The sequence below is a fragment of the Mirounga leonina genome, unplaced genomic scaffold, assembly GCF_011800145.1.
Source record: "Mirounga leonina isolate KUSES-001 unplaced genomic scaffold, KU_Mleo_1.0 Mir_268, whole genome shotgun sequence".
Classification (NCBI taxonomy): Eukaryota; Metazoa; Chordata; class Mammalia; order Carnivora; family Phocidae; genus Mirounga; species Mirounga leonina.
This window is the reverse complement of record NW_023270649.1, coordinates 4,493,219-4,520,101: the sequence shown is the minus strand read 5'-3', so window position 1 is coordinate 4,520,101 and position 26,883 is coordinate 4,493,219. Positions and strand designations below refer to the sequence as shown.

General features: G+C 44.4%; 1 protein-coding gene across 1 annotated transcript in view; it reads right to left on the bottom strand.

The window, feature by feature from the left end:
* The window catches only part of STS (steroid sulfatase), an 81,053-nt gene that overhangs the window by 21,514 nt on the left and 32,656 nt on the right, over window positions 1–26,883 (bottom strand). The window contains exon 6 of the mRNA XM_035029675.1: window positions 15,929–16,066. Coding sequence (XP_034885566.1) covers window positions 15,929–16,066 — 138 coding nt within the window. The remainder of the gene's footprint in view (window positions 1–15,928; window positions 16,067–26,883) is intronic.

Sequence of the window (26,883 nt, the reverse complement as noted above, 5' to 3'; positions counted from 1 at the left end):
GTATATCTTACAGGGGAACCATATCCCCAGGATAATCTGGAATATGACCCTGGGTTATCTGAGTGGGTCCAGCATGATCACAAGGGTCCTTATAAGGGGAGGAGGGAAGCAGGTATAGAGTATATCTTACAGGGGAACCATATCCCCAGGATAATCTGGAATATGACCCTGGGTTATCTGAGTGGGTCCAGCATGATCACAAGGGTCCTTATAAGGGGAGGAGGGAAGCAGGTATACGGTATATCTTACAGGTGAACCATAATCTGGAATATGACCCTGGATTATCTGAGTGGGTCCAGTGTGATCACAAGGGTCCTTATAAGGGGAGGAGGGAAGCAGGAGACTCAGAATCAGGGCAGAGAGAGAGGCTGGCTGATGCTATGCAGCGGGCCCTGAAACTGGAGGAAGGTGCCCCACACCAAGGAATACAGGTGCCTCTAGATGCTGGAAAAGGCACAGAAACACCTTCTCCCCCGGAGCCTTTACAGAGGCACACAGCTCTGTCAACACCTTGATTTTAGCGCAGGTGGACCCATTTTGGACACCTGCACTCTGGAACTATAAACTAATCAATCTGTGTTGTTCCAAGCGACCGAATTTGCGATCATTTTCAGGGCAGCCATAGGAAAAGAAAACGCCAGCATCCGTGCCTCACATCCCCAACACATCCGGTTGAGTATTAGGTAGAATTATCGCAAATGCCACATCCAGTGTCTAGAACATGCAGGAAGCACACAGACAGAGGTAAAACCAGACGGTTTCCCAGAAAGTCCTTCCCCACAGCTTTAAAATGCACTAAGCACAGCTGAACACCACAGGAATAATAACCATGGGATGTCAGGCTGGAAACAAGGGAGAGAATGGATGTTCAACTCCTTGAAAATACCTTTTCAGACTTTAGAAAAAAGAATGAAATAAAGAGTGAGATGAAGAAAGTTGAAGGACAACGCAGATACATAGCAAGGAGAGAAAGCATGAATACGAGGCATGGTTAACAAAGGATGCAAATGCCATCGAAACTTAAAAAATGGACACCCGGAGACAGAGGTTCAAGGGATCTTGAAGCAAAGCTTCACTTTGTCATGCTGGTTTTTGATGATGGTACACTGATTTCTGACCATTGCAGAATGAACTGTAGCTCACGATTACAGCCTGAACTCTTATAAACAAGATCTTAAAACTTCAGGCACTAAATGTTTTGTATGCACAGACATCAGGGAAAATTCACACATAAATTCATATTATAGTCTGCAGTTTCTAGAACGGCCTCCACGAGAAGTTAAAAGTATCGCACTAAATCTTTTCAACATGATCTTAAGGTAATTATCTGACAAATACTGTTACTCTTGCATCACAGATACCACATCAAAGAATAGGGAAGTTCAAACACTTTGCCATAATTTATTCAAGTTGTCAACAGCTGACTGAGCTACAGGAGGAATCACAACCTGTGAATTAGTCTGATTATCCTTCTGTGACATCAACTACATAGAACTTTCACCTGCTTATTCGTATAGTAGATGAGGCTCACGGCATTTCACCTGCTTATCCTTCTACTCAATCAAACTCAGAATGTGCACCTGTTTACCCTTTTTACCAGATCAAGATAATGGGATTTTCACCTGCTTATCCACACTCACAGAATTTAAATTTGCTTATCCTTCTACTAGACCAAGCTCATAGACTTTCATCTATGTATCCTTCTACTAGATCAAGCTTACAGAATTTAAACTTGCTTATCCACCTACTAGATCAAGCCCATAGACTTCCATCTGTTTATTCTTCGAGATCAATCTCACAGATTATGCACATGCGAATACTTCTACTAGATGAACCTTGTAGTATTTTCAGCTGCTTGTCCTACTGGATCAAACTCACAGATTTTTCATCTGTTTTTCCTTCTGTAAGATTTAGCTCACAGGATATGCACATGCCTTCCTTTTACCACATAAGCCTCATAAAATTTTCACCTATTATTCTACTAGATTAAACTCATGGAATTTTTAAAAAAAATCTATTCTACTAGATCAAACTCATAGACTTAACTCTTACTCTTCTTCAAGTTCAAACTCACAGAATATGTACCTGCTATCCTTCTTGATGAACCTCATAGGATTTTCATTTGTTTTTCCATCTATGGGATTAAGCTCAGAGAACTTTCATGTGTTTATTCTTCAACGAAATCAATACATACAAGACTATCCTAGATAAACCTCATATAATTTTCAGATGTTTATCCTTCTTTGGGATCAAGCTGATAGAATACGCACATGACTGTCCTTCTACTAGATCAAGTTCGTAGAACTTCACTTAATTTAAGAACAACAAAGGAAGTTTGCTACATAACATAAAGATCTTGTTTAATTAATGGCTACAGTATATATTTATTGCCCCACTGGTTAACATAAAAGAAATAAAGAAGAAGGTAGACCAAAATACCACAATAACGAAAAAGAATCCTTTAAAAATGTATCATCTAGGTGCAATGTGGCGTTGCAGATTGGATCCTGAAACGAAAGAGCACATTAGTGGAAAATATATAGTTCAGTTAAAGGTGATGTTCCAATGTTAATTTCTTGACAGATAACAGTGGTTATGCAGAAGGTTAATGCTGGAGGAAGCTGGGTACAGGGAAAGCAGAAACTATCTTTAATATTTGTAATTCTGTCAATCTATACTGATTCCAAAGTAAAAACCATACTAAATACACAGAGATGGTTCCCCAGTTGATTAAATACTTGCATTCTCTAGATGACATCAGGGAAAATGATATGGATTACTTCACGGGGTTTTATATGTACTGTTTTTTAAAAATGTTTTAAAGATTTATTTATTTGAGAAAGAGAGAAAGTGGTGGAGAGCGGCAGAGGGAGAGGGACAAGCAGACTCCAGGCTGAGTGGGGAGCCCGACACGGAGCTCGATTCCACGACCCTGAGACCACGACCTGAGCCGAAGTCATTCGCTTAATTGACTGAGCCACCCAGGTGCCCTATATGTGCTGTTTCTAATGGCTAAATTTAACTGATCACATATGATGTGATATGGACTATGATGTGCATTTCATTAACTAAATCCTTACATCTCCCTCACAAGGGCACTACCATGACTCCCCATCTATAGAAGAAAAATATGATGGCCGAGGATATGCATTTCATCTCATTAAATCATTACACCTACCCCACAGTGGTGCTACCTTTACTGTCCAATTTATAGATGGAGGCTATCTATACATACACCTGAGGGGGCTGAGCAAAATTACGTGCTGAAGGTCACTGATCTAGTGAGCTAGAGCGCAGATACAAAGCTTTGTTCAACACCAAAGTCTGAATTTGCACAATTCCTCAATACAATTTCACCTCTGGTGCAAGAGAGAGTGCTGTCTTGCCTGTATAACGTTGGAAGAGGGCCACAGGTGGGCTGGATTTAGAAATTCAGAAAGACAACTCTGAACCACAGGCTTAAGAAAAACTGGGACACTGAGCACATTCTTTTATGTTCCCAAGAGTCAACAGATGTACTCTTGAAGGAGAAAGGCAATGTCCCAAGGATGGTTTCCCGGGGCTCCCCAGGTGAAGGCAAAGGGACAACTAGCTCCAAATCCGCATGTGAGCGGGCCTGAGACGTGCCAAACCTCCCATGCCTTGGCTAGAGTCTCCGTGTCTTAGAATAGCACTGCCATGAACATGGGCCACAGATGTCTCTTCAAGATTCTGACCTCATTTCCTTTGGATATGTACCCAGAACTGGAATTGCAGGATCACAGTCTCTTGAGGAACCTCCATCTGTTTTCCACAGCGGCTGCACCACTTTGCATCCCCACCAAGAGTGCACGAGGGTCCCCTTTTCTCCACATCCTCACCGACACTTACCTTTTGTCACAACAGCCAAGATATGGAAGTAAATGTCCGTGAACAGATGAATGCATAGAAAAAATGTGGGATTATATAGACACACACACACAGTGGAATTGCAGGCATAGGCAAGAAGGAAGTCCTGCCATTGGAAACGACATGGGTGAACCTGGAGAGCACTATGCTCAGTAAAATACACCAGACACCAGAACGATGAATACTGTGTGATCTCACGTACGTGAGGAATGGAGACTAGTCAAACTCAGGGAAGCAGACAGTAGACTGGCGATTGCCACCAGGAGGGGGTTGGGGAATTGGGGGGATACTGGTCAAAGGTACAAGGTTTCAGTTATGCAAGAAGAGTCAGTTCTGGGATTGAACGTGCAACAAGAAACTACAAGTTAACCAAACCGCATTGTCACGTTGTATACATGACCTACGCTGAGAGAGTAGATCTCAAGTGTTCTCACTACAACAACAACAACAACAAGACAAAAATGGTAACTATGTGAAGTATCAGCTAAGTTAAATAACTTGATTGTGCTGATCATCTCACAATGTATACACATCCCCAGTTTTGAATTGTGTATCTTAACTGTGTACAATTTTTACTAGTTTTAAAAAGCTGAAAAAACCAGCAATGGAAATACTTGCTTTTATTTTGTAAATATGACTCAATCTTGTCATAAGAAAACGGAATGGTTCTTCCATCTCTCTTACCATTTCTGTAAATGCCTATCCACTTATATAGGCGTGTGCACATGTCCACATACACACACACAATGTAGACGGTGCCACAGGAATCCACAGGCTTGTCCGAGGTACGTATCTATCATGAATCCGACATCAGGGATCTGTTCTGCTCTAGGAAATTTGCTGAGGTCCCAGGCCTCCGGGTGATGGAAGAGAAGTCTCTGAGATGTATAACCACTTGGAAAACAAAACAAAACTCCTCGAGAGACCCTCAAGACGTCACACCCTGCCAAAGATTCAAGATCCCCCAGAGAGTTCCAAGCCACGAACAGCCCCCTGGCGGAAAGAGTTCTATGTGGGTGCAGGGAAGGGGCTTACCTGTGCTCAAGTGCAATGCTCAGAGCACCCTCAAGGAAGGCACAGGATTTCCTTGGGATCCAGTGTGGTGCAGCCCCCAAACCCAGCCACCCACTGACCACTTGCATGTACGGGTGGCAGGACCAGGTACAGTGTCATCCCCAGCTACTTTTCGGAAGACAAACCATCATACTCGGGACGAACTCTTACACCTTGTATGAAAATACGAACCCACTGTGTATAACCTAAGTCTCTCATCTTACAGTTACGAATTTATATTCAGAAACTAGAGAAATATACCAACAAACAGAATCTCACCCAATTTTCTAAAGCTGTAAAAGGAGTGTTTTTTTACAACAGCAATGGTAAAAAAAAAAAAAAATTAAAAACTGTTTAACAGATGATAAACACATCCGTGCACACTCTCCCCAGGGAACAACATGTTTGATAAAGTATGATCACACATTTCCAGGCATGTGTTCATGAGCAAATATCCTTACTTGTCAGATGGTGTAGCTTTGAGTCTCATTCCTCATTCCCTGGAAAGGGCTATGTGCAAAATGCACCCGTCGGACTTAAAAAGGGCAGTACACACTTCTGCTCTCCCAGGAACTGCTATGGTTGCTACGGTTGTCCCTGAATGAAGTTCACAGGAGCTCGAATGCTGAGCTCCATTCATTTGGCAAGTATTTATTAAGCAACGACTTATAACGACCAGGAATAATGATGGAGTGCCCCATGTTCCAGGAACGATTCAAGCTCCTTGCAGATATTAACTCATTCCTTCCCCACCGCCCTCTGTAAGGTAGGTACCCCATTCCACAGCTGGCAAATCTCTGGCCAACAGGACATGGCAAGCAAGCGATAGAACCAACTAGAGCTCCAAAATCGGGGCTACTGAACCCTAGCTTTTCCTGATTCTCAGAATCCCACAGGGAACACAAATAAATGTGAGCTTTGTAGGATGTATGAACTGTATGAACTGGATCTCAACTGTATGAACAAGGATCTCACCCCACAGAAACTCCAAGTCTCCAAGGACAACTCACATGACCCCACAGATCCCTCTGACTGGGAGTCAACAGCACAGGAGGGTCCCTAGAACACCCGCCCTGACTCAACAGAGTCTTGATTTAAGTCGTGAAGGAGAATTAAGTGCAGGAAAGTTGGAGGCAGCTTACAAGAGAAATAAAGAAAAACAGGGTAAGAAATCTGGATTTTTTTTTTTCTTCTGAAAATGTATGAGCAAAGAAAAGAAGCAAGGTCTAAATTTAAAATCTGGTCAAGTAACTGTCAAAGTCACATGTCTCTCATCTAGATGGTCCTTTGCCATGATGGGAAGTCACAGAGGTATGATGGCTGAGCTCATCAGTCTCTCCAAGCAAGTGCAGAGAAAATTCTACCATTTATTACCAGACTGTTGTCAGGAACAGCTGCTTCTGAACCAGGCTTCAATTTTTGTCCTTTCTAATGCTGCCACCTGGCAGGTTAAATCACTTTCAGTGGCAAGAGTATATGACAGTCATTCTAATGCTTGATCAGGGTGCAGAGTTTTATGAAATACATTCTTGGCCATTTTTCTCCTCTTGGGCATCTCCATGTCTGCATAACATGATTTCTCTGGATTGATGCAAACCCCAAAGGGTGCAATTTGCATTCAATGCTTTCTCACCCAAGATGCTATATTTTACTCTTTCCTTAATTTATTCATGCCAGACGGGAGATACGATAGAATAATGATCTGCGTTCTATCAACCTATTCTGATGGCAAAATAAAGAGCAACAGTCTCCTGATGTCAGTGCTCAAAGAGGGGTAAAACTTTGGAAAACACGCTTAAAATGAATTGACACAGTTTGAAAAGAGTAATTCCTTAAGGAACATGACCTCAAACTGCTAACTCGTCTGTGTAGGGGTCAGTCAACATAATTGCTTTCCCAACACTCATCCTTTGCTGTCATATTTTGAGACATCACATCAAGGAATGAGTGTGGCTGTGTTTCAATAAAACTTTATTTACAAAATCAGGCATCGGGCTCCATTTGTGGATCCCTAACACCACAGTTGCCTAAGCCCTGCCCTGAGTTACTGAATTTAGATTGTGCTGTCAGGTGAGTGACTCACCCAACCTTATTCTGAATTTAGATTGTGCTGTCAGGTGAGTGACTCACCCAACCTTATTCCACGATATTAAATCCTATAGTATTGAGTGGAAATGTCAGTGAGGCTCCTACTAACAATGCATTTCTTCACTCAGCTGAGCACCTTCTTATTATCTCCTGCGAGTCGAAAAACTAAAGCACATATCTTCCCCGAGAATGTAAAGCGAACCATGTCCTGGGACTGATCCACCTCTGCACCATCACACCTTGGTTGAGCTAAGTCTCACTTTAGTGCTACAGGAAACAGCTTGTCCCATCTTGCCTTCTGGAAAGTTCTGTGTCTGGATGTCTGCTCTGCCAACCCCCAAATGATTCTACACATCCTTGAAAGCCTGGACAACATGATGCCCCTCCTATTGAATTAAGCCCCCAACGGCCACCACTGCAGGCGACGTTTTCCTACTGTCCATTTCCTTCGTATGTTTCCAGTTCCTTGTTTATGGGATGCCTGACAATCATGACGATCAATTCTGTGCACATCTCATCATCCCAGCAGGACCACAAGCACTTGAAAACAAACTAATTCAGCACTTAATCAACTGACGTCCACAGCATCATCTTTTCCAAATTATAGTGGCCAATCTCTTTCTTGAATGAATGAAATAATGGATGAATCAGTGAACAGTATGGCTGGGGAAAAAAAAGGCTCTCCTGTAGATGAGTGTGATGAGAAATTCTTATTTCCAACGTTCTGTTTGTCCGTTAACATTGCTAGGACTTTTCACTTCCCTCATCAACTGCATTCCAAAAGTTCTCTCCTCCAGAGTCTTACCAAACTCAGAAGAGAGCCTCACCTTGCATGTCATCCAGGAAAAGGAGCTCATTACCATGAAAGACCCCAACTCCCCGCCTGCCCAGAGCTCAGTTTATATACCACCACCATATCCTTCCCACTGTCCTGCACTTTGCCGCCATGCAACCTCAGACTCCCTCCGCACAGACCACAGTAGACCACATCACTTGCATCTGCTCCGGCTCAAACGTGAGTAAATCAAACACCCATCCTCCAACCACGAACCCTGCCCCCTGATATGGATTCTGCAACCATGGGCCCAAACTGCGGTATTTAACCTTGTGGTATCACGGCCATACATTCTACCAAATGAAAACAGTGCAATGAAATCCTTCTGTCACGGCACTAAGATGTTGATCATTCGGCAGGTCTCTTCTCTGCTTAAGGGGACGGTCCCAATCATTCCAAATGGCACGGCAGTGTTCGGGGTGCTTGCTAAACTTATCCCATCTATGTGGTTGTGACTATTGGCTCCGATCATGTAATACACCATTGTCCATCATATTCTTGCCCAAACACTGACCCCCGTATAAACTCTGACTTGAGTTGACATGTCCCCAGTAAGACACCAGCTGTCAACAAAAAATGTATCTGTTCCCCATAAATCTTGATCTTCTCAGCAATTGGAGCTTCTCAGTGATGCCTTGTACGTTAGCTCTCTATGGAAGTTTACCCCTGATCATCACATATGCTCCAACCTTTCCCACAACCAAGTCCTGCTTATAACAGCCTGCCTCCCTGCACAGAAAATTTCTTAAAAGAACGTGAGAATTTTTTCCCCTTCCCCCACCCTTCCATCCATCCAGCCTCTGTCCCCACACCTCTCCACTAAAAATATACTTGTGAGCATCATGTGGGTAATAAATGAAATGGACCTGTGTCCTCATCTTACTGGCCATTTTAGCACCACTCACCATTCATGCTTTTCCCTGAATCTTCTCTTCTCCTAGTTTTCTTCTTATTTCCCAAATCACTCTGTCAACATTGCCTTTATGATATCATCATTGTCCACATCACCTTTTAGGTTAAGAGTTCCTCAGGGCGTGGTCCTTGACTCTCTTCTTACACCAAACCATCTCATACACCTCCCCACCTGCCAACCAAATATAGCTCTCTGCCCATGAGTCTCAATTCATCAAGAGAAATGTCCATCTATCTACACAACCACGTAAGCCAAAAACACAAGACCCATCATGGATGTCTTTCCTTGTCTCCACAATCAACAACCAAACAGCAGTGGATTTACCAAGGTCTTCCAGTCCCGTGTTCATCTACTCAAACTATGTATCCTTCGAACCCAAGCTCAAGAATTTTTTTTCCACTTATGTATTCAGTCAGAAGTGAGGCACTGTTGTAGGTCCTGTGGATACAGAAGTGAGTAAAACAACACGTATGCCATCACAGATCTTGTATTCTCATGGATGACAGTAATGCCTTGCATGTACTGAGTACATTTGCCAACACTTTGCATGCACTGACTTGTTAATCCTCACAAAAGTTCTTCATGATATTCCTCTAATAACAACCATATTATTCCAGCTCTAAAGATGAGGGACTGGATACACAGTCATTCCTCAGTTTATTATTTGCATGCGTCTACCCTTTCCTTATACTGGATTTGGGCGATATTCTTCACACACAATTTTAACTACTACCCAAATGGCAATAGTTATTTTTAATACATCCCTATTGGACATATTAACTTGGATGTGGGGTATCTCATGAGCCACATCCCCTGACACTCCTGGTTTAGTCTTCCATCTCTAGAAAGGCCAAGCTACTTTTCTGTTCACCGTAAGCATCTCACTCCCACCTAGAATGAATTCCTCACTTCTCCTCTCCTTGCCAGCACTTAAAAACATCAGCCTGCAAAAGGTCATCTCTCCCTGGGAGGCTCTCAGAAGTCCAGGTTGGGCTGACTACCTCTAAGCATCCGTTCCCAAGAGTTCCTTTAGTTCGTTATTCTAAACTATCTCTGTAGATCTGCATCTCAGCATTAGAATATGAGCTACAAGAGCTCAGGGACCCTGTCTCCTTGGCCTTCATGCCCTAGAAGCTAGCCCCACGCTTAGCATACTGTACAGAGTCAATATACGAGTGCTTGTTGCTCGAATGTAACTGAATGAGCACACTCAGAAATGAAGACAGAATGCGGTCTTCTTTCAAAGCTGAAAAGGCTGCAGATGCCTCCCGGCACACTAAATACCCACATCAGCAAGACAGGGCTACTTTGCCTACTCTGGGGAAGCTGATGAAAATACCTGTCAAAATCTGAAGTCAGAACCTACATGTTGCATAACCACCTTCTAATAAACTCCCAACCCTCTTGCTGTTTGGTCTTGTTTTTGTTTTTTTGTTTTTTCCTCCAACAAAAGCATCCACTGCTCTCTGAAAGTTGTGTTACTGCATGAGGGCACGACACGCCAAATTCATGGAGTATAAGAAGCAACTCATAAGCCGCCCAGACAGGAGCCAAATTGGTTGCTTTTGGAATCCACACTTAAGGTAAAGGAGAGATGCCAGGAATGGGAGGGCCTCAGACGCGGGCGTCAGGGAATTTGGAAAGCCTTTTTCTGCACGTGGGGGAAGTCTATGTTCCTGAACGGCTCAGGAAAATAGGATTTCCACCACCCCCATGCTTATGCAGACGCTGTCAATAGAGTTAATTTACCCATCCCATTGACCTTTATTACTCACGTTTAGGCAGAGTAAAAGGGAGGTAGGGGGAGAGCCTCCTTCAGGATGACCTTGATTGGAGAGAGGAATGGAAATGAAGCCAGAGCTAATCTAACCGTTCTCTTTCCAACACTACAGGGACTTTTCTGCTCTGAGAAAGAGGCAGAAAACTCTAAACGCGACTATAAGAAAATCTTAGGGAAGTTATTCTGGTCCCAGCAAAAAGAGGCTATTTTAGGGGAGAAAGGGGGAGATACTCAGGTATGGTACCAGGAGCAGAAGGAAGAAAAATCTGGGACATGTTCACTATTCATTCAGCAAGTATCTACTGAACACCTACAATGTGGTTATTGTAGCAAAGAGACAGAGAGGTGAATAAGGCACCCCAGATCCCCGCTCCCATGGGATTTACATTATAAGAAGGGAGACAGATCATGAGCACAAAATTATAAACAGACAACATATCAGATGCACAAGAAATTTTACTAAGTTGGTATGTTGAGTTCTGATTGAGGGAGATCTCCAGGGTGATCTTACAGAGGCAACGCGGGAATGAAAGATCAAATCAATGCAAAGACCAGGGGACGAGCTTCCCGCCAGAAGGAACTGCCAATGGAGAGGCCCTACAGTGAAAACAAGATTAAAATGCTGGGGGACCCCAGAAAAAAGCAGACAGGCATGAGGAAGATAAAGCAGCTCTATGTCATGGTAGGACTGTGTACTGCCAAGGTGCAGACCTCACATTTCATTCTCAGTGGGTGGGAATATAGTAGAGTGTTTTAAGAAAGGAAGAACAGTTGAGAAGTCAGAGGAGACAGAGACTGGAGTGATGTGTCCACAGGCTATGGGAAGCCAAGGATTGTCAGCAACCAGCAGAAGGCAAGGAAGGATTCTCCAGTAAAGCCTTCAGAAGGAGCATGGTCCTGCTGATCCCTTGATTTAGGACTTCTGGTGTCTGGAAGTGAGACAGAACAACCTTCTGTTGTTCGTAAGCCATCCACTTTGTGGCTGCCCTAGGAAACTCAGCACGGTACAGTGAGCGCATGTGTATTAAAGCTCATCCAGGTGCCTGGGTGGAGAGTGAACTGACAACAAAGAAGAATCAGGAAGGTGCGATCCCAGAGCATGAGTGTGTAGGTAAAGAAGTGAGGGGACTCAAGGCAGAGCCCCAGAGGTCCCCACCTTTGAGAGGTAGGTCAACGGAGTAGGAAGAGCCGGCACTGATGGTGGAGCAGAAGCTTCCAAGAGTTTGCTTACACCCATCTCTACAAGAAGCGTTCTAAGAGCTTCAAACGTTGACTTAGACATCAGGTGACGCAGAGTGGGGCCAGCCGCTCCTTCCATGGGAGAACCACTATTTACAGGACTATTGCCTTGAGCTCTGGTCCAGATGAGTGTGCAGAATGAAGAGAGCCTTCTGAGGACTCCTCCACCACAGACCCAACACCTGCCCAGGGAACATTTACACAAACGGAGAGCCAGGACTTGTGCATCCCAGAGACAGTACAGGATCGCAGGGAGATCGTACATCCTCTGTTCCTTTAAAAGCACCGATTCCCAATCCCCGCTCTCAAATTAGCAATGTGCACATTTTCAATATTTTAACAGCCCTGCTGGAATTTTTACATTTATCCGCTATATGTGGTCACAGGCCAGTGTAAACGTTCTGACATTTTGTTGTTCATTTATTTATCTTGCTCTTGGCGAAAATCCTAACAGCTCAGTATGGGAACGCTGTCAGATTAACTAAAAGCACTAACGGAGGCAATGCTTCCTGAATTCTTATGGTGGGAACACGGATTGTTACTTGGTGGGCTAGGTTTATTAGGTTGACACAATCATTCAGAACACGTGGACAGTGGAAGGAAAATTGATTTAGGAGATTCTCAGAAGTAAATGTATCAGGATCTGTTAGGATGAAGACATTGCCAAGACTGCTACAATTTCACTAGGGTCATATTCAAAGTCCACACTGGACCCTACTTCTATCTCTCAATTTCCTTTGATGCCTTTTGACCAACACGGTTTACCCTTCTCTAAATCTAATCAGGAGATTCATGCTGCAAACACATTTCCTTCAAAAAAAAAACAAAAATGAGAGAAAGTATTAATGGTGTCACTATTCCTTTACCCCTATAATATTACATTATTTTTTTTAAATGAAGACTACCACAGGGATCTTCTGTCCCTACGACTAAAAGGAAGATCGTGTTGAATTCTGGAGAAGGATGATTTAAGTGTAGCCATTCTATCCAATTCACCCGCAGATTCCATTAGGCAAGTCGACTTGACTGGGTAATAGGGTAGAAGCACTCACTCATATGCTAAAGATCTTTCCGAGAGGTTTAGATTGAGACTAAAAATCATTAACTGTTCAGAAAAAGATGCTCTTTTGATCAGGGAGTTTAAACAGCGCGATTCCTCTGTGTACGAGCGTGCTGGAGTTGACAGCTTTACAAAACGAGATGTGACACTGAGAAGAGTCTTTGGTCGTCTCCTACGGCTAGAAGGAAACCATATCTTCCTTTTAGGGCAGCCGCCTTTTAACAATGTTGCCCTGTAAGCCTGATTCCACCTCGATCTGACAAAGGGATAATGCTTTGCCACAGCAACGTGGCTGAGATATTAACACAGCGTCATACTCTGGTAGTATTTCTAGCACTCAAGCGAAATAGCAAAACACTGCTCACACATCCAATATGTTCCTCTTAAAAAAGAAAATCAGGGAGTAGCTCCTGACATGCTGTTAGGGTTCTATGATAACCCTGGCTTGCGACCATCCTTCGGGACCCCTGACACTCTTTCCGACCCACACCACTGATATCTCCAGGAGAGTCAACTGTCACAGCGAAATGCTAAGCCCATCTCGTCTTGCTCCTCACGCATCCCAAGATCCATCGGCCAGGGGTCATCTGGTCATCTCCCTGAACCGACGCGCTTCACGGCAGTCATAATGTGACTTTCTTAAATCACGTATTACTTTGTAACCGCTTCCGTTACTGTGATTTACGTATGTGTCTCACCGGCAGCCGCTTACCTACTTTGGAACGTCGCAGGCCTTCAGCGGAAGAATAAATAAAAGGCTGAATGCGTGCATGCGATACAACCCATCACTCCATCCTTAGAGACGCTGTCATCTCTAAAATAAAATAAAAACGACTCTCTCTACACAGGCCATAACCTCGCTGAAATACGGCGATACACCTAATCTTAATCTACGGGAGTAGAAGTTTTCACTTCTCCCTACACTAAAATAAGAGGATGAACAGAGGGAGGGCTGGTCGCAAGAGGGGCTGCCGGGGATGGTTAATCCTGTGCCGAGGAAACACGACGGGTCATTCACCCGACCTGAGTCAAACAGCATTTGCGTGCCGTGCTCTGCCCAGGTAACAACGGCAAGCAAAGGAAAGGGCCGTGCACATCCTATGAAGGTCATCCGGACGGGCACTCAACAGGAATCTTTCTGTCCGAGGTTCCAGGGAAACAAACGTGTGAGCAAGGTCCCTGCCCCGAGGTGCTCTGAAGAGGACGGCAGACACACATATGAAGGTGTAAAGAGAAGTACATGGTAGGCATGTTTGGGACAGATAACACACGACCCTCTCTCCACCTCTCTGCCTCGCTGCTCTGTGACGCAGAGCGATCCAACTCCTTCTCGTTGCGGGACAAGCCGGGTGCTGTTTCTCACCCCCAGTGCTACGGTATTGAGTATGCGCAGAGCTAGACGCAGAACAAGAGAGCAAGCACGCACCGTGGCTAACTTCTTCCAGGCTTGCCAACTTTGCAAACATTTCCGGGGCCCCCGGGCCTCCTGAGGCTCTCCTTGTCGTATGCACCACTATTTCTTGTGCCTATAAATATTGATGCCTTTACTAAATTCCACGGTCTTGGTTTCCTGATTCCACACACTCAGTCACCCACCCACCCAACCACCGGCTGACCCTGAGTTCCTCCAGGGCACAGACCACATTTTATATTTATTTTTGCGTCAGGCCCAGGGCCAGATGCACAGCCCAATCAATATTTCTAAACCAATTAATGGACCAAAGCATCCTATTTATTATCCTTTCATATCTTTGGAGGTAAACTCGGATTCCCTGCATCCCTGGGAATCTCTGAAACATCCATATGAGAGAATATAAAAGGGCAATCAAGCACTTTTTCACCTTATGCTAGGGAAATTTTACCGTCACCTGCTTTCCTGGGTGTTACACATCTTGTTGTCTTAGGGAGGTGGTCCCCACTACCTGGGACACGATGAGTCACCATGGTCACCTCCACTCATCCTGCCCCACGGTGCAAAAACCCACAGCCACCGCAGATTCGGGTGGGTGTCCTAACCCTTCGCACAGATATGCCCCTGTGGGCCTGTCGTCTAAGTCTGTGGAATGGGTCGCCTTTTATCGCAATGAGATACGTATGTCTTGTATTCACCATGTGCGCACGCTACAAGGAACCTGGGATCAGTGGCTGGGTCTGATCTACTTTGGACTACCTCACATCCCCAACGACTAGTCTGATCGGTCTTGGCGGTGGCTTAGCTGAGGCTGTGTCGGGAACGAAGCATGAGCCCGAAATGCTACTGCACATCGAGGTCGGCAGAATAACCATCTCCCAAAGGGGGGCACAGCCTCATCCTCCAGAACTGGTGCCTCTGAGACCGTCCACAGCAAAAGAACTTTGAAGATGAGATTAAGAACTCCGAAAAGGGAAAATCAGCTGCATGACTGGGTGGGACAAGTAGAATCAGAGCAGTCCTTCGGGAACCATATGTTAGAGTAAGTGAGGGAGGGAGATGACATTATGGAAACAGAGGTCAGAGAGAGAGAGAGAGGAAGGGAGGTCCAAAGACTTGTGCACTGTTGGCTTTAAAGATGAAAGAAGAGGTCACCAGCCAAAGAACGCAGGTGGCCTCCAGAAGCTGCAAAAGATAGGAAATCAACTGCTTCCCCAGAGCCTGCAGAATGACACAGCCCTGCTGTCACCCTGATTTTAGACCAGTGAGACCCATCCCAGACTTCAGACCTCCAGAACAATCACTTTAATAAACTATGTTGTTTTAAGCCAGAAGTCTGTGTTATTTTGTCACAGTGGCAACAGGAAGGTAATACACAGCTTTATTGTTTTAACCAGCTATCCAGTATAGAGGCTGAGTTTACCCTGGGTGAACAGGCCTTCATTCCAATGTCCTGACCTACAAAGTGTGCTTTTAATCTCCGTGGGGACCGTTAACAGAAACGGCAACATGGTCACTTCCCTGGTCAATGCCTGCAACGCAGTCAGGTCCTGTATACTGCGAAGTAGCAGAGGGACAACATCAAAGCTCAAAGATCAAGGCAAAGTGCCCAGCAGGTGAGCTGGGAGGCCAGAGCTTACCGGTGTCGGCAGATTCCTCACCTTTATAGATTCCGTTACTGCCTCCGTGGACTTCTCCCTTGGTGCTCACCTCTTCCACATGGGCTCCTTGATCCGAGGTGAAGTAGACGAGGGTGTTATTAGCCAGTTTCAACTCATCGAGAACATTCAAGATCTGCCCTGAAGGGGAGAAATGTTCAATTTTAATACAGTTCCATCTTTACAAAAGAAAGGGAGCTCATTTGCTCTTGACTTCTCTGAAGATGAGAAGGAAATGCTCCCATACACGGCAGCTAACCCACATTGATGCCAAGAGGGATGCAATGCAATCAGAAAGCCCATTTGTGGCAGGGTTCTTAGAAGGTTTAGTCATGGAACCAAGCGTCACCTAGAAGCACCATTTGCAACTCTAGGCATTATGGAGTGGTTCTGTACAGAGACATGAGAAAGCATTCTGGAAAATCAGGCCCTGAGATCATGACCCACTTAGAGGAAGGTGCAATGGGTTCTGAAGATATAAAGAAGTCTACCAGTTTCCCTTATTCAGTGCAAAACACCAAACCATCAATGTTCTTCTTTTTTTTTTTTTTTAAGATTTACTTATTTATTTTTGAGAGAGAGAGAAAGCGAGGGTGGAGGAAGGGGCAGATGGAGGGAGAGAATCCTTTTCCTTCTACTTTCCTTTTTCTTGTCACATCTTATTCCCCACACCTAAGATTGTATACTACCCGCCCACATAGCAATGCTTCAACACAATCACAGTTTCGACAAAAGCAGTAAGAGTAACAGGTACCATCTACTGAGCAGTCTCTGCCCGCAAATGACTATTACACACTCTCTTATTTAGACACTTGAAACCCTGTGAGTAAACAGTGTAGGCTTCCTTTCTCAGATGGGAGGAACTGCGCTCTGTAAGGACAGTGACCTGCTCAAGCTCACACTGTTAGGAAGTTGAAGAGCCAGGAAGTAAGGGTTAAACCTTATTCCAAAGGCCAGATTCGAAAACCTTACATAGTTAACTGGATGGACTCAATGAGAATCACAGAGCACTAAACAACATATAAGGGGAGAAAAATAGAGACACCTACTGAAATACTCCTGGATAAAATGGTATCATAGCCGCTTGTCTTCTTCAAATTAGTAGAGGAAGAAGGGAAGGGAGGATGGGGTATAGATTAAACAAGATTAGGCATGAGTTCACGGCTGTTCAATGCACATCAGGGACACATGCAAGTTTACTGCACTTTTCTGTCTACTTTCTTTTATGCCTAAATTTTCCATAAGAAAAAAAACAGATGCTGCTTGAAGACAGAAGGGGCTGAAATATGGATGATCTGATTAGGACGTTGCTGTCATCTGTCAGATCAGAAGTAAATGAGGGTCAAACTAGAGGAACACAATTTGTAATCTCCACGGAGAACCATATACTCATATGCTGCCGGTTTAATTTCGTAAGTTAACGCATGCACTTACACTCTGAGGTATTAGGGTCTGACTCCACTTTTGATGCTTGACTGCGAAGAGCTCTTAAGCCTCTCCAGTCCTTATTTGACTTGTGCCCAATGAGTCAATAAGAAAGCCTGGGTGCTGCCCCCTGCAGTGATGTGGGAGATTCAAGCTATGCCAGTCCCTGCCTGAATGCCCCACCCAGTCCCTGCCTCCTCCCACCATGAGAGGTCAATCATTCTCCTTTCCCATCGCTCTCAAGCTATTTTCAGACCAGCCTGGGAGCAACCTTGCTCTCCCACCCCCAGAAAGCCTCATTATGTGAGTAATAAACCTTTTCATAGACTCTTGCTGTAGGTGTGGCATCATTAGTCTAGACATGGGAACCAAATTTGGGAGGGGGACCATTTCATTACTGCAGGATAACCCACAGCAACTGAAATTTTATAAGGACGCCAGGTATCCCTTGCAGCAGGGATAATAAGTGAATATGAGCACATCCTACCCGGCACATAGGTCATGCCCCAGTGGGTACAAGCCCTCTGCTTTGGGGCTGCACCTTTACCTATGTGGTCCAGAAAAGGAGGACAGGGGCTGCAGAGTCAACTCTCCACAGAGGTGGCACAGATGACTTCTGAAGCAAAAGCAAAACCCAAATCATCTGTTACAAGACATATTTTTGCTATTTGATTGCCAATGCCACCGGCTATGGTATGTTCAATCTTTCTCAGTTTTTAAACTCATATAATAAACATTCCAAGAAGCCACACCATATACATAAATGCCAGACTCAGAACCAAGGAATAAGATGCATGAGGGCCATTTTAGATTTGTCTCCCATGATAAATCATTATCAGGCAGATGTTGATTGTGGTGTTATTTGGTACAGCAAAGCAAATCACCTGTGTGCTTGGGGATATTTGGCTCTAACACTAATTTAAGCTGTATCATTCTGAATATGATAATTAGTTTAATGAGTTAAAGTAGGGAGCAGAAATAAGACAATATAACCCCCACTTATACTTTGAAGGAAAAATGCCCCTTTTGACTCATACAACAGTTTCTAAGTAAAATAATACAGACTAAGCAGTTAGCAGAGGACTGAAGATTTTACTTCCTTGTGTTGTAATTAGTATTTTGCAAAAGGGTGTGCAACCATGCACCTCCATTTCAAATATAATTCACCTTTCATATAAGAAACTTTTTTTATTATTTTTTAAATTTTTTTTTAAAGATTTTATTTATTTATTTGAGAAAGAGAATGAGATAGAGAGAGCATGAGAGGGGGGAGGGTCAGAGGGAGAAGCAGACTCCCTGCTAAGCAGGGAGCCTGATGCAGGACTCGATCCCAGGACTCCAGGATCATGCCCTGAGCCGAAGGCAGTCACTTAACCAACTGAGCCACCCAGGCGCCCCAAGAAACTTTGTTTTAAATGTGCCATCCGTGATAATTTGTATGGACACAAAACCTGCACACAAATATTTATAGCAGTTTTATTTATAATTGTCAAAACCTTGGAAACAACCAAGATGTCCTTTAGTAGGAGACTGGATAAACTACAGTCCACCAATGGATTATTATGCACGCTAAAAAGAAATGAGCCATCTAGCCATGAAAAGACATGGAGGAACTTGAAATGCCTGTTGTCTGGTGAAAGAAGCCAATCTGGAAATGCACATACTATAGGATTCCAACTACGCGACGTGCTGGAAAAGGGAAAACTATGGAGACAGTAAACAGATCAGTGGTTGCCACAGCCTTAGACGGGGAAGGGAGAGGGCGGTGAATAGGCAGCACAGGGGACTTTTTAGGGCAATGAAAGTATTCTGTCTGATACCATAATAGCGGGCACATGTCATTATACCTCAGTCCAAATCCACAGAATGCAGGATTCCAACAGTGAACCCTACTGTAAACTATGACGTTTAGTCGGTAACAATGTATCAGCATTGGTTCATCAACTGCAAAAAATGTACTGCACTATTTCAAGATATTGTAAGGGGAACTGTGTGCAAAAGAAAGGGATAAGATGAAAACTGTACTTACTACTCAATTTTTCTGTAAACTTAAAACTGCTCAAAAAATAGCCTGCTACTTTTTAAAAAGCACCTTTTCAGATACAGTGTCCCATCCCAGACTCCCTCATCCACATATTCAACCACGTATTAGGAAGCACCTACTGAACGTGGGCTTTGTGCTGAGGGCCGGGGCCTCAGAGCCTCCTGGAGACCCGTTTTCTTTGTTCAAGCTAGCTACAACTCCTTTTTACCATTTCCCCGGCAGGCTCTTTCCATCTCCAGATGATCCTGTGGTGGCACTTACTACCCGGACTCCTTCTACTGAAATACATACTAGGGCGCCTGGGTGGCTCAGTTGGTTAAGCGACTGCCTTCGGCTCAGGTCATGATCCTGGAGTCCCGGGATCGAGTCCCGCATCGGGCTCCCTGCTCGGCAGGGAGCCTGCTTCTCCTTCTGACCCTCCTCCCTCTCATGTGCTCTCTGTATCTCATTCTCTCTCTCAAATAAATAAATAAAATCTTAAAAAAAAAAAAAGAAATACATACTATATCTTTCCCCATCCCAACATGCCCCCCCTTCCCCGGGGGCATTTCCTCCAAATCCCAGTACTCCAAATGACGATGTTAAGATAATCACTTTGTCCCCATCAATTTTTCTCATTCATTGCCTAGAGTGATGACTTCATCTTTTTCATCAAAATGCCCTATACAGCTGGGCTGGGATTAATAACAAGGGAATCTAGCTGAGGTCACCATGCATCTACAAACCATACAGTATTTGGCCCAATGTGTGCAGAAACTGTCAGATTTCTGATTTCCTTTGTGTTCTTTCTTCAACAAAAGATGCACTCTGGATCCCATACAGTTTAGGTCTTATGCCAGAATCTTATTTGTAAAGCCCAGAGTCCATTAACTGTTTAAATTTTCATAAGATTGATCCCATAAAGGTCTAACATATTTCTCTCCTAAAAATTCTGAACGGAAATCTCCCATGAGAACAAATGCTGGTGTATTATTCTTGTTTTCAGAGCAGTGTGCTGTAAGTCAGAGGTCCACAAATATTATTTTTCGGTAAGGTTCTCAAGGTGTAATGATACCAATTCATACAGGATGATAGTTCTGAATTACCGATGGTGGGCCGCAGGATAGCTTATAAATGAAATGTGTTATTTCCAAAGCTTTCGCACATTGTTCCCTGAATGAAACAAATACAGAAAATAAGCCATTTCAGGAGCACTTTGTTATTTAACCGGGGACAAGAGCGAGCTTATCAAAAAAAACAAGAACTTCAGACCAGAGTTTTGTACACTGAAGGGACACAACTTGGAAATGTACAAATGTGGCTCCTTCCTTCTCCAGGTGTGAATGTGGCTTCCGGAGGAAGCCTAAATTCAACAGAGTTCCTTCATTCCATTTATTCATTCTACAAACAAGTGGTAAGCCGCTGTTGAGAATCAGGCGGTGGCACTCCATGCAGGAGACAGAAGGCTTCCCGATGCACACGCCAAATTCTACGTTTTGCTCAAGAAAGAAGCTATCAAACAGAACTAAGTACTCAAGCTCTGCCTCCTGGCTTCTAATAGGACCAGACCTGGTTTGAATCCTAGGTCCCCAGAGTGCTCAGTGGGCTTCTTTGCTTCTAAGTCAGAGATAATAATGTGAAATAGTTAAAGTGCTGCCAGGAGGCACCAAAGGAGGAGAATTTCATCCCAAACAGCCCAAGACTGGTCCCACTATGATTGCTCAATGCACCCTAGCTCTTACAATGGGCTTAAAAAATGGGCTTGCCCAATTGAAGACTTGTGATTTCAGCTGATTTGGCTTTCTCTTTTCTCCTACGAGGTAGGTCAGCTCAGACAAAATATTGGAGCAAAATGCTGTGAAGTAACTATTTACGCTTTTGAAAGCACTGTGCTCATTAAGGAAAGAAAATGTCTCAAGCAGCCACAAAACATGAATAATTAAGAAAATTTCCACCTACTCAACATGACTCCAGGGAACACAAAGAAACCCTAAAAAGGCCCCCCAAAACTATTTTAGTGTTTTATCTGATCAACAGGTTAATGGTGGAACTGAAATAATCCTCCTGGGGTTGGAAGCTGAAGATAAATAAATGAGAGTAGCTAATTATAGCCCCTAGTGGTGGGACTCTCCATCGGGCATGTGCAATGCTTGGAATTGGTCTAGAAAGCTGGCTTTAACCTGTGTCCTCGTGCTCTCCCAAATCCATCATTGACTGGCACAGAGAAATCTGTCAGTGGCCCTAAAGAGGCAATTCTTTCTTGGCTTATGTAGGACTAGAAGTATAGCCAACATCCCATATATCAGGACATATCAGCCAATGTACAGATAGATTTATTTTATCTCTGGTTGGAAGCAATGCCCATTGAATTCAGGTAAACCTGACCTAGTACTTCCTTCCAAAACAAGATTTCCAAAACTTTGGTCCTGATCTTCTCTATGACATGGACCTCAGAGATTCCCCCAGATGGGGCACTGGAAAGCCTATGAGTTATCTACAGTATAAAATCAAGTTCAAAAGCTTACACATAAAAAAACAGTATATGAGCAAAAATAAAATTCCTGGGATTGGATTATTTATCTGCCCTCCTTTTTTTTTTTTAAAGATTTTATTTATTTATTTGAGAGAGAGAGAATGAGAGAGAACACATGAGAGGGGGGAAGGTCAGAGGGAGAAGCAGAGTCCCTGCCGAGCAGGGAGCCCGATGTGGGACTCGATCCCGGGACTCCAGGATCATGACCTGAGCCGAAGGCAGTCGCTTAACCAACTGAGCCACCCAGGCGCCCTTTATCTGCCCTCCTTAAGTCACCAGAGATACGAATATGATGCGCTGGCTTCCGTGGTGTGGAGGGGAGAGTTGAAATTCTTTGTTATGACTTTTGTTTTGTGAGGGTATTTTTAGAGAAGAGCAAGCAAAATATTGTAAAAGGTAAATGGACGTTGTGGCGTTCTGCCTTACTAGACTCGGATCTAACACAGCTACTGCCTGAAATGCAGTCTGGGTCTCGATTATTCGCATGGTGCCTGTATGTGAAGGTCTAAGGAGGCTCCGAACATCAAAATCTTGCAGGATGATTTCAGACACTAAGGAAGTGGGGGCAAGAGGGTGAACACCCCCGCATTGTATATCCATGCCTGAGTGATGAAAGAAGGATGCCGGCTTCCGCTGTCACTAATGACCGAGCAAGAGAAAAGGGGCTGGAATGCTCTCCCCAGGAAGCGACTGCTGCGAGCCTGGCTGCCACACGTGGATTCTGGAGGAGCCGGGGACCATCCCTCCCAAGGCCTTTAATAGAAAGATAACTCCCTCCCTGGCCGCCATGGGTGAGATATCCATGGACACGCCCAGTGCCAGATCTTGTTTGATTTCGATTCAATCAGACTCACTATATCCATTAACGTGGGGATCACCCTTGCATTACCTCACTGACTTTCACATCTCCCAAGGGAACATGAAAATTTCCCTCAAAACATGTTTAGAAGACATGCCTCATCATTTTTGCAAAAAGCTATGGGAAAGTAACCCAATGTGACAGCAAAGACAGTGATTAGGCTGCTTTAGGCATTGATGTAGGTATTTTGTTTTTCGTTCCTCTGGGTGATGAACACTAATAATCAAGACCTTGTATTTAGAACATAGGTTCCTTAGCGCATTCATACCACACATTAGCGTTCTTCCACTTTTAATGGGCTGATCGATCACCTTGGGAACCACGTTAACATGAAGACTCTGATTCAGTACATCTGGGGCCTTCGGAACTTCTAAAACACTCCTCAATGACACCTGTCTGAAGGCCATACTTTTAGAAGAAAGCTTATATGTGGCTAAATGTTTAATAAACACTAACATAAAATAAAAGGACATGGTTGGTATTTTACGGATTTCAGGAACTGCAACAATATTGAGATTTGGGTACAGTTTCAATTTCACACCTAACTTTTACACCCAGGAAAGAAACATAATAACGTAGACTCGGGATTATTAGGGCAGTTAGGAAATGGAAAAGCCTAGGATTTCAGTGTTGCTTTTCTACAGATAACCCTTTGCTCACTTTTGCTGGAACTTCTCGCTCCAGTCAGTTTTTGTCTGAGCTCCCCTTGTTTCTGGGAAATGCATCCTTATTTTGTGCTGTACCTGGTTGTTATGATAATGTTGTGATTTCCTCCATTAAGCCTGTCTCTGCCCTCATCACAGTTGTAATGTGTGATTTATCCCCTGCACCTGCATCTGCTCTCACCATCTGGGGTGCTTTCATGGCTCAACTCCAAGATTTTCTTGGGTTAAAAATAACCTGTGTTGTTTGTTTGTTTTTTTTCCCCAGGACATTGCATTGGCTGGAAATAATCTGAATAATTCCAGCTCGTTCTCATTCCCGGTGAGCTCACCGGTGTTCTCCTGCGTCAACGAGGAAAATGCATGCAGAAGAACAGTGTCACTGTGTCTGTTCACTGCAATCACACACGTGTGTGGGAGGAAACCCAACGCTGGCACACCCGTGAGCCAGGGGAAGCCACGCCGAGTGCGTGCTTGAGGTCACTGCTTCCCTAGGGTCCTAAACATCACAGGGCTGACCTGGGCAGCAGGGGCTCCAACTACTGGTGGGGAACTGTTCTCAAGGGCACTGCTCAGAGGGAGCATATGGTCTTCCCACTCTTGATCGGGCCGTTGTACTTCCTGCACTTTACTGTCTGCTAAAAAATAAGGTTTGGGGGCTCTGGGGGCAGCCCTTTGCTCTTTTGAATGGCCACCGGCTGAACCTGCCCTGGGGAGTTATCCAGGCTGTGTCATGGTGTGCAAGGTTGAATTGTTATTGTGATGCTCAACCACACCATCCACACTCACTTTTATTTTAGGACTGGGTTTTTTGTTTGTTTGTTTTTTGGCATTGGGTTCTACCATCCATAAAGCTGAAGGTACACAACTGAAAATTCTGTTTCCTTTCATGGACACCCTGCACGTACATCACAGAGTCAAGCCCTCCTGGGCACCCTGGCTCACACCACACCGAGTTCCTCTCTTGGGTTTTGCTCCTAATCAGTGTGACCTTCAGGTTTCCTTATGTGCAGCTCCCCTGCAATGTCTGCCGAACTCCAGGGTGAAGGGCTGGCTTGATGGGGAGATCTCAAGCTCCTAGGGGAGAGTTCAGTTGTTCCTACCAAGGCTCTGGGCAGACGGACTCTTCTGGAGAGTGTGAGGTCCAGAGCGCACCATCTCAAGTAGAAGCTATAGTAGCAATCGTATTAAAAGATGGTGTGAATTCATGTTTACTTTTTCATCACAGACTTTCTTCTCATCCATGAACTATTTCCAAGAGTTTGAGATCTCCCCATCAAGCCAGCGCTTTGCCCTGGAGTTCGGCAGACATTGCAGGGAAGCTACACCCTGGTAAACTGAAGGTCACATTGATTATGAGGCATAATATGCACATTTCAAGCAAAGATGTTTCACACATCTGGGAAACAATAATAAGTAGTCATCGTAGTATTTGTTGAGCATTTTGAGCAAGCCAGGCACCATGCATTGTGCTCTAAACACACGACTTCACAGAATCTGATTCACTGATTCCACTAATTCAAGCAGGTGGAATAAATCTCTATAGGGGGACCGTCGTACCCGATCTTCTGACGAGCCCTGAGTAGGTCCTGACTTAAAAGCAACAGGTATTCAAGAGTCCAGATATCCCTCCAGCTCATGGAGGTGCCGCTCTATCCTGGCTGGTGGGCAATCACGCACAAGCTACTTCACCCCTCAAAACCTCACTTTCTCACCTGTAAACGACACATGATAAAAATACCTCCCCGTAAACTCATTAATCCATGTGCAACGCTTCAATAAGTTACCAGAATATCACCAAATGATTTCACAGGTTATGGACTGTTGGTCAATAAACGTTTCTCATTCTCACACTGGTGGTTGCGGCTAACGTTGGTATTATTAAAATGCGCCCACATGTTTTATTAATCCTGTTTGAATTAATTGGGACTTGATTTCCTGGATAATTTATGATGTTATTTTCTTTATGGAAAGGATTTCTCAAACAGCATTAAAATCGATTCCTTTTAATTCGAGATGTAAATTCAAGGTAATATAATATCCGTCGAGGGCGCCTGGGTGGCTCAGTTGGTTGAGCGACTGCCTTCGGCTCAGGTCATGATCCTGGAGTCCCGGGATCGAGTCCCGCATCGGGCTCCCTGCTCGGCAGGGAGTCTGCGTCTCCCTCTGACCCTCCTCCCTCTCATGCTCTCTGTCTCTCATTCTCTCTCTCTCAAATAAATAAATAAAATCTTAAAAAAAAAAATAATAATAATATCCGTCGAAGCCCGAGAACGTGAAATTAAGCTTTGGGCTTTGTAAAAACGGTAACACTCCTACAGAGTTTATGAAACCCAGAGGTTAATGATTTATGAACTAAATTAATTTGGAGAACCAGAATCAATATCCCACACAATGCATTTACAGCTACATATTACAGCAAAATGTTTGTTGGGATTGCCAGATGTGCCTTGGTCCTGCCCCGGTGACCTTCCCCTTGTTTCTCCGTCCCCTACTCTGTAGTCTTTACACCCCTGGGCTAAGGATGCAAAACCCCTTTTTGCAGAAAATGGACTACTTTGCCACAAATGCAGTTTTACTGGAAACTCGCATAGGAATGGAAGAGAAAGGAAAATGTGCACCGTACACGTTTCCTTTATTCTTCCTGCCTCGTCATTGGGTTTTTCTGATACTGTGATTTACGTGAAGCTTTCCAGATGTGCATTCATGCAGCGCACACATACCATCAAAAATTGGTTAATGGAGAAAAGCATGCACTGTTGAAGATAAGGATGAATCTGTTAGAACAAAGCACCCGGAATGAAGGCAGTTGAGAGCAGAGTCTGGGACCGAGCACAGCAACTATGCAGCGTGTCCAAAGGGTGGGCGAATGGGTCAGACAGAGTCATGGAGGAAGAGACAGGCAGTAACTTTAAAAAGAGCGCCACCCGTACAAGACACGGGAAGAGAGATGATTAGATGGCTCTAACTTTATGTCCCTGGTGGCCCTAATGTGTCTATGGCTTTAACCACACACTATTTGGCTCTCTGGTAGGAACTGTATCCTTTACTCTTTAGAAAGTGCTGAGCACAAAGCCTGATAAACATGCTTGGGGAGCTCACGTCCAGGGGGCACCAAGAGCCTCACTTTCCAAAGCCAGGAGGCCGCCCAAGTGCACAGATGACGGATCCTGCTGAGCAGATGGTGACGGAAGGCCAATGGGCTCTGCAGAACTGACCTCCAGAGGGCCGATGGGATCTGCAGAGCTGACCTCCAGAGGGTCAGTGGGATTTGCAGAACTGACGTCTAGTGGGCCAATGAGATTTGTAGAGTTGACCTCCAGAGGGCCAATGGGATTTGCAGAGATGACCTCTAGAGGGCCAATGAGATTTGCAGAACTGACCTCTAGTGGGCCAATGGGATTTGCAAAGCTGACCTCCAGAGGGCCAATGGGATTTGTGGAACTGACCTCTAGA